At 48.8% G+C, this 13,058-nt stretch overlaps 1 protein-coding gene across 1 annotated transcript in view; it reads right to left on the bottom strand.

Annotated features, from left to right (window-relative positions):
* IGF2BP1 (insulin like growth factor 2 mRNA binding protein 1) overlaps positions 1-13,058 on the bottom strand; it is a 36,900-nt gene that overhangs the window by 17,545 nt on the left and 6,297 nt on the right. Inside the window, 1 exon segment of the mRNA XM_006110114.3 lies at positions 7,190-7,250. Within this exon segment, the coding sequence (XP_006110176.1) occupies positions 7,190-7,250 (61 nt within the window).

The raw sequence follows: 13,058 nt of genomic DNA, 5'->3' as shown, positions 1-13,058 counted from the left end.
TTGATAATATTGTTAATTTTTAAAAAATCTCAGTGATGGCCCTGGCCAGGTAGCTCAGTTGGTTCGAGTGTCGTCCTGATACGCCAAGGTTTCGAGTTTGATCCTCAACCAATCAGTGCATTAATAAGTGAAACAACAAATCTTTCTTTCTCTCACTCCCATCTCCTTCTCTCTAAAATCAGTGATGCCCTGGCTGGTGTGGCTCGGTTGGTTGGGGTGTCATCCCCTATACCAGAAGGTGGCAGGCTCCATTCCTGGTCAAGCCACAAACCAGGTTTTTGGTTCCCTCCAAATGGGGGGGAGACGGTGTGCCAATAGATGTTTTTCTCTCACATCGATGCTTCTCTTTCTCTTCCTTCCTCTCTCTAAAAATCAACTTTAAAAAAAAAATGGTTTAAAAAAATTAATGACTTTTAAAGTTCTTACATTTTTAGAAATATGGAAATAATTGCAGATGAAATGGCATAACTAGGATTTGCTCCAAAGTAATCAGGGGAACAGAACAAAAGAAAACAGTTTAGATACAAATGGATAATTTTTAAAACTAGGGGATGGGTACTGGGATTTATTACATTATCCTCTCCACATTTTTATGCCTTTTTTTGTAGTACAAGGGTTGTTGTTCTTTTAATTATTCTAGCTCACTTGATTTTGAAGTTATTAAAGGTTCCAAAATTTTGTTAATCCTTACCCAAGAATATTTTTTCCATTTTTAGAGAGAGTGGAAGAGAGAGAGAGAGGTGAGGGAGAGAGAAAATCGATGAGAAAAACATCTATTGGCTGCCTCCCGAACTCACCTGGACTAGGGACAGAACCCTTGCCCTTCGGAGCTCGGATCTATGCTCTAACCACAGAGTCACGCTGGGCAGGGATAAAGGTTCCAAATGGATGCGTATGAGGCTTTCCTATTGGTGTTTTATTAGCAAGAATCCAGGCCCTGGTTAGACGCCTGCTGGGGGCAGGCAGAGTATGGAGGAGCAGACATACGGGACCTTCTCACAATGCACAAAGGAACAGTGACTCCGTCCCTGGGAGGTAGGGAGGGCTGAAGACTGCCTCAGGGACTGTTCTTTTTGCAAACCTGCTCCTACCTCTTTCCACCCCCAATCCCAGACAGGAAGGAGCCATCTTCGATCCTGAAGATGGCCTCACCCCTCCCTAGAGGGAGTTCCTTTAAACCAGGGTGGGGCCAGCCAGCAGAAGGGAGGAAGGAGGCAGTAGGGTTTTGGAAATCTTGTTTAGCTTGAGGCTCCAATCCCCAGAGGCTCCTATTTTGAGTCAAACCTGGACTTTTATCTCCACAGAGAGCTGGGATTAAACAGAGATCTCCAGATTAGATCCTTCACCTCCACCCCTCCCCCAGGCCTGACTCTCTCTGCCTAGCAGGCTGTGGGGCCTTGGGCAAGTCAAGCCTTCAATTCTCTGGACCTGTTTCTTACATCTAGAAAAAAGGATAAGGATTAGTCAACTTTACAGGATCTTGGGTACCTCTGATCCCTGTTCACCTACATTCATAAAGGGATTTTCTGTGCCCTAATGGTCTATGTTAATAATTCTCACCTTTCTGCCCTAGCTGGTTTTGCTCAGTGGCTAGAGCATCCACCTGGGACTGAAGGGTCCCAGGTTCGATTCCGGTCAAGGGCATGTACCTGGGTTGCGGGCACATCCCCAGTAGGAGAGGTAGCTGATCAGTGATTCTCTCCCATCATTAATGTTTCTATCTCTCTCTCTCCCTCTCCCTTCCTCTCTGAAATAAATAAAAATATTTTTTTAAAAAAAATAATAACTCTAACCTTTCTTTCGAGGCTTGGTTCCCATTAGAAAACATGATTACTCTCTGCCAGAAAAATGCAAACATTTTTGCCCATAATTTCAAACTGTCAGGGGTTAATGAAGACTTTGGAATCCTTCATAATAGAGACACCCTTCCACAGATCTACACACTTAACTTCATCCCCACTGATGTCCACGTCTTCACTCAAACCTGCAGGTCTGTCGGGAAGAAAGCCAAGCTTGACTGGGGTTGGGGGTTATTGCTTAGATACTGGAAATGAGGGAGCAACGGAGATGTTTCAAACCTGCAGAAACACACCAGGCTCATTTAATTCCAATCATCGGTCAAAAAGCTCCATACCAGGACTTTTCTCAAGGCTTCTGGAGGCCGCTGCTGGAGTCATTCATTCCACAGGTTTTCTTGGCACCTACTAGGCACGGGCCTGTGCTGTCCACACTGCAGTAGCCACTAGTCACATGTGCCTATCGAGCACTTGAGATGTGGCTACTGCAGCTGAACTGAATTTTAATTCCGTTGAATTTTAACTGTTTATATAATTTAGCTTTTTCATCTTTAAAGTTTATGAAATCTAAATACCGAACAAATGTTTCCACTGAAAACTTAGGCTATGAATCGAGACAGGCTTTCAATGTGAAAACAGACACACTGGAATTCCTAGGAGTTAGTGCCCACCCCCAAGTAAAATCATCTCTCATTGTTCGTAATGATTCCATGTTGAACAAATCTTTTCATTTAATTTTTAAATTAATCTCTGAATTAATCTTTTCATGAATTTCCCTTTTCTTTTTTAATGTAGCTATTAGAAAATGTACACTTACGCGGGTCCCTCATTGCATTTTTGTTTTGTTTTGCTTTTTTAATCCTCACCCAAGGATATTTTTTCCATTGACTTTTTTTTTTTTTTTTTAGAGAGAATGGAAGGGAGAGGAAGAGACATATCGGTTGGTTGCCTCCCCCAAGCCCCCAACCAGGGTCGGGAGCCCGCAATCCGGGCACGTGCCCTTGACCGGAATCGAACCGGGGACCCTTCAGTGTGCAGGCCGAAGCTCTACCCACTGAGCCAAACCAGCTAGGGCTGTATCTCTCTTGGATGGGGCTGGGCACTACGCTACAGTGCAGAGCCTAGAGTGTCGATGACAGGCGTGCCTCCTGTTCTCATGGAGCTTACAGTCCAGCAGGGGACCCCACTTTGGTTTGGCATGGGAGAAGGGAACGGACAAAGGTAACTGAGGCGTGGAGGTGGGCTGTCCATCGGATCCCTTCAGAAGTGGGTGATCTGACTCCTCAACACGAGTCCCAGGCGGCTGACACGGGAGTAGAAGCGCTCTCCCAAAGCTGGCTCCCTTCCCAGTTGCTTTTCCCAAAGTATGTATGGAAGTCACACATAAAAAAGATGTCCTAAGGTGCCCACCTGTGCCTTTTCCATAAGATCACCATTGACCTAGTCCTTCCTCCCCACCCTGCCTCCTCCCTACAGTGTGGAGAGGTGGAGAAAAAAAATAATTGTCCAAAGCTTCTGAAGGGGGCGGACCTGGCACGCTCCAGGCATGGCAATAGCTGAGAAAGGAGGCGGGGCTGGGGAGGGGAGGAGGAGCTGGCCTCATGCCCAGGGCTCCGTGCCAGGCTGATCCAGAGGCAGGGCAGCCAGACAGGCAGGCCGGCAGTAAGGCGGGCGGGCAGGTGGGTTGCTGAGCAGGGTTGGGGCTGGGAAGGAAAACACTGACCAGTTACTGGAAAGTGTGGAACCAGGCTGAGCAGTGCCAGCACCAAGAAGAAGGCCAGGGTATAGGAAGGGACTTGAAGGCAGGGACACTACTGAATGCACCTGTGGTCCCGTCAACATGTTCTCTGTAATGTATGCAGCACACATGTACCGTTCCCCATGTGCGCCAACTCTGGCACTAATGTTGGGGACCAGCAGGGGAAAACCAAGTCCACAGAAGACTTGGACTGAACCCTATTCCCTCCCATTTGGAAGGCTCTTGTACCTTATTATTTATCTATTTATTCATTCATTTATTTATTTATTTATTTAATAGAGGGAGGGAGAAACATCCATTTGTTGTTCCACTTATTTATGCATTCATTGGTTGATTCTTTTTTTTTAATATATTAATATATTCTTATTGATTTCAGAGAGGAAGGAAGAGGGAAAGACAGATAGAAACATCCATGATGAGAGAGAATCATGGATTGGCTGCCTCCTGCAAGACCCGGGCATGTGCCCTTGACTGGAATCGAACCTGGGACCTTTCAGTTCACAGGCCGCTGCTCTATCCACTGAGCCAAACCGGCTAAGGCCGATGGTTGATTCTTGTATGTGTCCTGACCAGGGATTGAACCTGCAACCTTGGCGTATCGGGATGACGCTCTAACCAGCTGAGCTACCTGGCCAGGGCACCTTGTTCCATATTGAATATGTTCCTGGCCCACCTGGGGTCGGGACAGAGGATATTATCCCTGGGCTTCTACATGACCAAGGATACACACACCCCACACCAGGTTCAGTTGAAGGAAATAAGATTCATACAATGAGGCAGGAGAGCTGTAAGCCCCAAGCCTGAGAGGGTCCTACACGGTCACTCTGATTTTACAGGGGGAGAAACTGAGACTAAGAAAAGGGAAGAACGAGGCATCTCTGAGGAAGGACTAGAACTCAGCTCTCCCCCCCCCCCCGCCCCCCGCCCATGAGTGGTTTATGCTCATCTCACCAAACCTCGCTGCTTTCTCTCTGCCACGAAGTGTTAACACAGCAGAGTCTGTACAGCCCCGATGTCAGCAGCAGGAAAGGTGCCCATATTCTGTACGGCTAAGTGCGTGCCAACTGGCTTTTACTGCATGCGGCTCTAATTTGGGCACAGGATTTAACTTGCACAAGATCTAACTACACTATAATACGGCTGGATGACTGTCAGATTTGTTAGCAGGGTAAAAGGGTAAACATTCGATCTCGCAAAATTTCATCTCGGTTTGGCACCGGCAAGGGAACAACCGTGTGACGCGGAGTGAGAAGGTGCTACCTGGTGTGAGCGAGCGAGCAGACCTCCAGAATGAGTACTTTGCTCGATTCTCTCATCTCGGAAATACATGGTTTGACAAGAGCACCCGTGTGTTTTTTTCTTGCCCATCTGGGCAGCGCCAGAGGAAGCCAAAACAGAAGCTCTGAGTCAGTGGAGCTCTTTCCAGACAAATTCCAAGTCTGCCTGGGCCAAATGTCACTCCCTCCTCCCTCCACGGTTCTCTCTCTGCCTGGAATCTTACTCTTCCACCTGAGCGGAAGCCGGCCGTGTGAGCTCTACAGTGCGAAGCGGGAGGAAAGAGAATGTGGGGCGCGGGGAGGCGTGGAGAAGAGACCATCAGAATAAACCTGACGTGTGGGGACCAAAGAGATGAGCAAATGTGAGCGGTGCAGCCTTCCTGGCTGAGGCAAGCGATGGTGTGGGGAAGGGATTAACCGTTGGGTTACCAGCGGCGGCCACTGCTCACCATCCTCCTCAAGCTGGCAGTGGGAAGCTTCTGGGGTCTTCCCTGGGGGTGAGGGGGGTGAATGTGAATCGGCTCTGACTGAGGGAAAGGTGAAAGGGGGCCAGAAAGACCAATTCCTGCCCCGGCCTCCCAGGACATGTTGGCTTAGCTCTCCCCCTGCTTGGTGATGTCAGCAACCCTCCTGAAAGCTTAAGAACCCAAAAGTCTGGCAACTCTTGAGGCCCAGAGACCTAGCTAAGGATGGAGCTGGCACTCGGTGGAAAGCAGCGCAGGACATGCCTGCAAAATGGAGAAAGGTCGAGTGTCTCCTAGGGGGGCACGGCCAGCTTGGAGAGCCCAGCTCAAGACAAGAATTCTGAGGTGAAGCTCTCAGAAGCAAGAGGAATCGGTCTCTGCAGCTCACAGTTCTGCACTGAGAAAAAGACTGGGGTTTAGTTATTCTTGGAATCTAAGGTTCCCCGGGAAAGGATGAGACTGCACCCCGGGATTCCCGTAGAAACAATCATGTATTCTATTCATGGAAAGGAGCTCTGGCCGCTTCCCTCCAACACGAGGTGAACAACCTCAAGATTCATCACCTCCACTTCGGCCGCCAGAGCCCTGTTGGTGGCCAGAAGCTTCAGGAAGCTGGTGTTTGCTTCTCCCTAGCGAGGTAGTCCGTCATCAGAACAGCTCTCCCCTGACCGGGCTGGCTCCCCATCCCGGGCCGGTCCTGGCTTGGGCAACAGAATCGCGCCCTCTCTGCAGAGGCCTTTCTCTCTCCCGGTCCCGTCCGGTCCGGTCCAAGGATCCCTCCGGGACCGCTAACGGTGCCTTCCAACTTGGTCTCAGCCATCCTTGCCCCGGAGCAGGGGGCAGGCAGGTCCCTAACAGACAAGGGGACGGAAAGCGCAGAGGGAAAGTGGGCGCAGGCAGGGCAACCGAGAAAGAGAGGTGCTGGGAAGGGCGGCAGCAGCTGAGGGTGGGGGAGGGCGGCGGCAGCTGGGGGGGAGGAGGGGAGCCCTCATGAACGGGCAATTGAGAAGGTCTGAGCAGCTGAGCGGCCGGGCTGGCGTCGGCCTGTGCCCCACGTGGGCGGCCCCTTCCCCCAGCCCCGCTCACCTACCCCGGGAAAGGCGAGCGCGCGCACCCTCCCACCCCAGCCAGCCGCTGGGTGGGCCCCGCTCAGGGAGGGGGGCAGAGGATGCCCCCGGGGGCCCCCCCCACCAGTCTAGAATGTTCTGCCACCAGCATCCCGTGGGCACCCCGACTCTCCCCGAGCCGGTCCCGCCCGGCCCAGGGGGCCCTCGGCTCCCCGCACCGGGGCGGAGGGGGAGGGGACGGGCGCTGGGGGCTGCCGGGTGGGGGTGGGGACCAGGACTTTGCCCTTTGTCTCTCTCTCCAGAGCCACCAGCCGAAACCCGACCTCATCGGTGAACTCTGGAGCCGCAAGGGGTAGCCTCCCCCCTCCGGGCTCCTTTAGTAAATCCAGACCCGACCTCCCTGTGGTCAGGCTGTGACTGAGGTGGTCCTGTGGGGGAGGGGGCTCCCCGCTGCACACAGGCCTGCAAGCATTTAAGTGGGAGCCGGTTGGGGGTAGGGGCTGGAAGTGGGGCCCGGGAGCCGGGAGGGGAGAAAATGGCCCGGGAGGCGGCATTCCTTAGAGACCTCGGCGGGGCTGCGGGAGGAGGCCTCCCACTGAGCAGGCAGGACCCGGGCCTGGGAGTGCGGTGGGCTGGGCTGGGCTGGGCTGGGGGCAAGAACTGCGGGGCCTGCAGATGAAAGGCCCTCCTCCCCAGCGTTCTGGGGGCCTCTGCAGCTCGGTCACCCCCGCGAAGAGTCGGGCATCTGTCTGAGGGTGAGAATCACCTTCTTTTGTCCGCCCTTTTGGGGTGTCATCAGTTAGTGATAATCTGATTAATACCTCACCTTTGCCAAGTGCTTTATAGGGCTTACAAAGTGCTTCTTCACACCACATTTTCCTATGAACCTAGAACCACGACAAGAGGTGGATCTGAGGCTCTAACCCAGCGACTTTCCAACTGGTGCGCCCCAAGAATGTTTAAAATATGCAGTACCTGACTAGTCAGGGGCACTGACCTCTCTTCCCTTAGACTGCCAAATAAAATAGAAATGACAACAGCCAACGAAACAATAGCCATCCCGTGTGAATGAATAAAAATTATACCTACTTTTTTGTCAGATGGGCAAAAAATACAGTTTTTGGTGTGCCGCAGAATTTTAGTAGTTTGTGTGCCGTGAGATAAATTTTTTTAAAAGGTTGAAAATCGCTGCTCTAAACAACCACAGAAGATCAAGAATATTCTTATTTCCTCTCTGCAGTTAAAATAACAGGCTCAGAAGGGTTACGTGACCAGCCCAAGGTGACACCGGTCAACAGTGTCACTGTACCGGGAAGCCTGCTCCTGCTCGTCAAGAAAAAAGGTAAATGGGTTCTTGCTCCTCAAAAACATGCATGAACTATTAAATAAAAACATGTATGAACTATGAATTGATTCTGTAGGAATGTAACAAAGGGATGTCCCTCCCTGACCTCCCTACCCCCCACCTCCTATTTTCTCCAAGGTGGAACCCAAACAAAAGCAAGGGGGGGGGGGGGATCAGCCCAGGTTCCTAACAGAAGTGCTAAAGGATGGAGGCTCATACAACTCAAAATACTTAGCCAGCTTATTTTATGGGGTTTCTGGAGGATTGAGATGAGGAAAGGAGATCCAGGAAAAGGTGCTGATCCTAGATCCCACAGTCTGCACATGTGAGGAGAGAAGGGCTGAGACTGATACCTGAATTCTAACCCCGCTCAAGCCCTTCTCCATGAGTGATTTCCATTATCTAGATTTCTTCAATCACTCAAGATTGCCTGAAAACCCCAACCGTGGGAGAGAACTACTACCATGCAAAGCAGGTATGAAACATCTGGGGAGTAAGAAGGTTCGGAGCATGGAGAGATCAATGTTGGGTGTGTTTTTATTTGCTAACCTTATGCTCCCGGATGAAAAAAAAAGCTCAAGATAAGAATCAACTTCTCCGAGCATTAGAGCTGTTCCCACCTTGTAAGAGAGAGCTCAGCCTTGCAGGTAGAAAGGCATGGGTTTAAACCCAACACTACTACTTACTCAAGGTATTGCTTTAACCACGCAGAGCTTCAGTTATTCCTCCTCCTATAGAATGAAGATTAATACCTTATGAGGATTCACTGAACAGTGACTAGCTCTGAGTAGACACTCAATGGACGCTCCCTATGCTTGTAGAAGAACTCATCTTTTGACCCACATCACCTGGCACAGTGCTCAGGAGCCAAGAAAATGCCTGAGAAAGGAAAGAAACAGAAACATCTGCCCACTGACCTGAGCCCCTCTCCCCACGGGCATGCCAGCCCTCTCGACAACGCTCTCTCCTTAATCCAAGCCTCCATTTTTCCTGCCTATCCTCCAAAACACGGCTTAGCTCAAAGCTCCCCTTGCCTCCATTTGAGTTCCTGAGGTTGTGTGCCTCTCTCATTTTACTATAGTCTCTTGGCCTCTGCTGTCCCACAGCTTTTCCTGGATCTAAAGTGAAAGTGCTTACTGGAAGGCAGGGATTTTATCTTTTACCTCTTTCGTGCAGCTTCCCCTCTCAACCCGAGTCCCTTCTCCACCCTGAAAAAGGCGCAATCATGCTAAATAAAAACCCAGAAAGTAATTAATATTTAATACAGAAGAGGGGTTAGGCAAAGACTCCCATTTCATGGAGGATGAAGAGGTGATCACTATGCAGGAAAAAGCAAAACTGGCAATAGTTTAGATGTAGCTGGGGGAGAGGCAGGTGGGGAGGTATCCTTTAATGGGTACAGAGTTGCAGTCTTGCAAGAGGAAGAGTTCTGGAGATGAAAGGAGGTGATGGTTGCACAACAATGTGAATGTTTTTAATGCCACTGAACTGTATCCTAATCATTTAAAATGATTAGGACAGTAAACTTTATATATACTTTTTATCACATTAAAAGTTATTTTTCAAATACCAAGAATAAAGTGAAAAATGTGAAAGCCTATGGAGAAGAATTATTTGATAAATTATATTTCTTTTTATCTCCACCCAAAGACCAAGGTCTTTCCCTTGTTCCTCGTCGTATTTGTAGTATCTGGCAGAGGGCATGTCATGCAACAGTAGATCCTGAATATAAAAATAAGTGGATGAATGCATGCACACATGCACGAAAGGGTACACAACTAAAGGTAGCCATCTTCGCAGCAATATGCAAGCTATCACAGAAGTCCTTACCATCTTACTAAATATTTCTGACATGGAATTTAGTTGTAAATATATTATTTTTTTATATCCCAATGGCTAATGACTGACTAGCAAAGACACACACCCCCCCCCACACACACACACACACACACAGGCTAAAGTTGCTGATGATGGGATGTTTTGAAGAGGGCAAAGGAAACTACTCATTCAAGATGGTCAGTGAGGAGCAAGAGTAGGAAAGTGAAAAACACATGGGGTTTGTGAAGATCATTTAATTCCATTTTCTGCCCACCCCCAGCCTCTTCTGGGCAGGTATCATTCTACTCTATTCTATTCTATTCTATTCTATTCTATTCTATTCTATAAAAAGCCAGCAGCAGCAGCAGCTTTGAACTAAACAGTAATAAACATAGGGAGGAAAACCCTAGATAAAATGACTTCCTCGGCAAGATGTTCCCTTCTTTGAAATGAAATAAAAAGTTGCTGGAGTGGACACTTCAACAGGAGTAAAGGGAATATTCTGAACCCTCTGCCTCCACAGCCAGTGTCCTATTATGTCTAGTCCCTGCTCGGAACACGCTAACCAGATGCAGCCACCAAGAGCCACGTATGTCTGTGAAGCATCATCTTTGCCCTCTAATTTAGGGCTCTGTCTCCAAATCCCGCCAAAGCAACTGCTCTCTATTACAGTTGGACCTCTCCGCCCAAGCAACTTACAGACCTGGAGGAGGAAGTAGAATAAATATTTGTAACTCTGAATAGACACCCTCAACAAGTCTACTCCGCCCAGCAGCCCCCACTTTAGTTCCTGTCTCCCCTCATTTTCTCCTCCTCGGGGTACCTAATGGCAAGTTGACGGGCCCCAAGCAATCCCAAATGCCAATCCAGTCATTCTGCATGAACTAATTGTAAAACCCTTTATAGTAACTGATTAAAGTCACAAGCCTGTTCAATGGCCAAAAACCACATCCGATTAGAGCCCCTCCCCTCCCCACCCCACTAACAGAAGGTCCAATCCTCCTTCCCTGGACTGAGAAGTCGGCAGGGGTTGTAGGAATGTGCATGTGTGTGTGCACCCTTTGAGCAGCGAGGGCTGCAGAGAGGAAGTGGACACGAAGGTGACTTCTGAGCACATCTTTGGGGACTGTTTCTAGTCCAGGGGGCCAGGGGAAGAATGTGAGGCTACTGTGGCTTTACCCCCAGCACCCCACAAGGGAATAGAGAACAATGCATGCACTCACTTCCTGGGCATCCAGGGATCCCCAACTCCTGAATGCCTATTTTGTTAGTTGACCAAGAGCAGAACATTAAGGCAAACATGCCTATCTCCCACCAAGTGGGGAAACTGCTCTCATTTCTTCTTCCCTCAGACCCTCTTCATCCTGAATTCTTACAACACCTACCTTGCCGGCAGAATTAGGGTGGTTCGCCTCTCACCAGTGTCACTACCATACATGCACCTTAGACAGTAGCCCCAAACTGTGACATTTCAGCTAGGAACCTGGCCTGGGATCAAGGCATCAACGATAAATAGAATATACAGCCCATTTCCCTAAGGAACAATCAGTAACACTCCCACCATGCTCACCCCATCTCTCCCAGCCTTTCGTTTGAGAGAATGGGTAAGAGACATGGCATACAGTTAGTTATCAAAACAACCTACACACAAATCCCCTTCACTATGTCTATCCCTCCTTGTCCCATACAAAATACATGCCAAATCCACATACGTTATACGTAAGCAGCCCTAGGTATTTGCCCCAAGCTGCTACACACAGTCCAAAAGCAGGCAGAGAGGTCCGTATCTAAAACAAATAACAATAGCTGATGTGTAAGAGTGCCAGTTTACAGTACAGAAATTGAGACTAAAGGAGGTTAAGTAACTTTCCCAGTTTCCCAATCATTGCCTGGCTCCAAAGCTCTTGTTTTTAAACACTTAACTCTCCTGGGAGACCCTTCCTGCGCACCCCTGCTGAGGACTGCGCGGGGGACCTAGGGTAAGTTTATGAGACTCGGACCTCATACAGCTTCCTCCCCGAGCCTCCAGAATTCTGAGTGATTCCTCAAGAATTCTCAAGGAGTCTTCCCTGCTCCTGTTGCCAACAAACTCAGCAGACCCCACGAACAACCTTAACACATAACAATTTTTTAAAATTTCTGAATTTTCTGATTTCTCTTCTTAAAGATTCTATCTATTCCCAATCAACTACACTAAATTACCCAACCAAATTTCACATTTCAAGCGGTCAAAACATCTGGATAAAGGACTACTTTTTTTTTTTTCTGACGGAAACTAACTCAAGATGAATAAAAATTGAAGTTTTCCTTAATACTCTTTTCCTAAGGAAACGTTCAGAGGATTTTCTAGAATCCACGGAACAAGCATAGTAGAGAGGAAAACAGAAAATGAAGAGAGATGCTCCATGTGCCCTGCCTCCTCTCTAAGAGAGATTTTCTCCACAATTCTCCCCTGAACTATGAGCAAAATTCCCACCCATTCTGACAGGTCTCTTCTATGCCTTTAGCCACCAAAATGCCACTTATCTAATCATCAGACTTGTCCTGAGGGGTCTTGAAACTATCTGGACAACCCAGTCAAGAATTCTTTCCATCATCCAGCTCTTTGCTGTCCGTTTCATTCAAAAGCAGCCTCCTGACGGTTAGCCATGCTCTACCCTCTATCCCACGACCAGAAATCAAATCCCGGAAGCCTGGGCTCTGCAGCCCGACTGCATTTCTGATGTTGTTCGTTGTGTATACAGTTAGTTACATTTCAGTGTTTTGCAATCAAGTTTTCTCCAACTCTGTTAAAACGAGGTCCAGATCTACTTTCCCCCTGTGATTTATCCATAACCCACACACGTTTTATTTCAGCAGTCTTTGTTTAGGGTGCCGCTTGTTTAAGCCTGTTCCTTCGGGATTCACTATTCACTGCCAACTTACTGTGCTGCAAAGGTAAGAAGCAGGTCTTACAAACAGCTGGGTGGCCCTGCTTTTTCAGGACTAGGATGACCCCTGCCACACACTAAGAAGTAGTCTCTGCCCTGGCCGGTTTGGCTCAGTGGTCAGAGTGTGGCCCATGGACCAAAGGGTCTCGGGTTCAGATTCCCAGTCAAGGGCACTACCTCGGTTGCAGGTTCATTCCCTGCTCAGTTGGAGGCATGTGGGGGAGGCAACCAAGCTATGTGTCTTCTCCTCTCCCCCACCCCTTTCTAAAAATTAATGGGGGGGGGGGGGGGAATATCCTTGAGTGAGGATTTTTTCTTTTATAAAATTTTTTTTTCTTGATTTCAGAGAGGAAGGGAGGAGAGAGATAGAATGAGAATCATTGATCGGTTGCCTCCTGCATACCCCCTACTGCGGATGGAGCCTGCAACCCAGGCATGTGCCCTTGACTGGAATCGAACCTTGGACCCTTCAGTTCGCAGGCTGTTGCTCTATCCATTGAGCCAAACCGGCTAGGGCTTGAAAAGTAGTCTCCTTTGAACAAGAGGGAACATGCAAGTTCACAGTAGAATGGAGTCAGCAGACTGGGGGGACTGAACCTATT

This window comes from Myotis lucifugus, unplaced genomic scaffold (genome assembly GCF_000147115.1).
Source record: "Myotis lucifugus unplaced genomic scaffold, Myoluc2.0 scaffold_254, whole genome shotgun sequence".
NCBI classification, from domain to species: domain Eukaryota; kingdom Metazoa; phylum Chordata; class Mammalia; order Chiroptera; family Vespertilionidae; genus Myotis; species Myotis lucifugus.
This window is presented reverse-complemented; position numbering and strand designations above follow the sequence as displayed.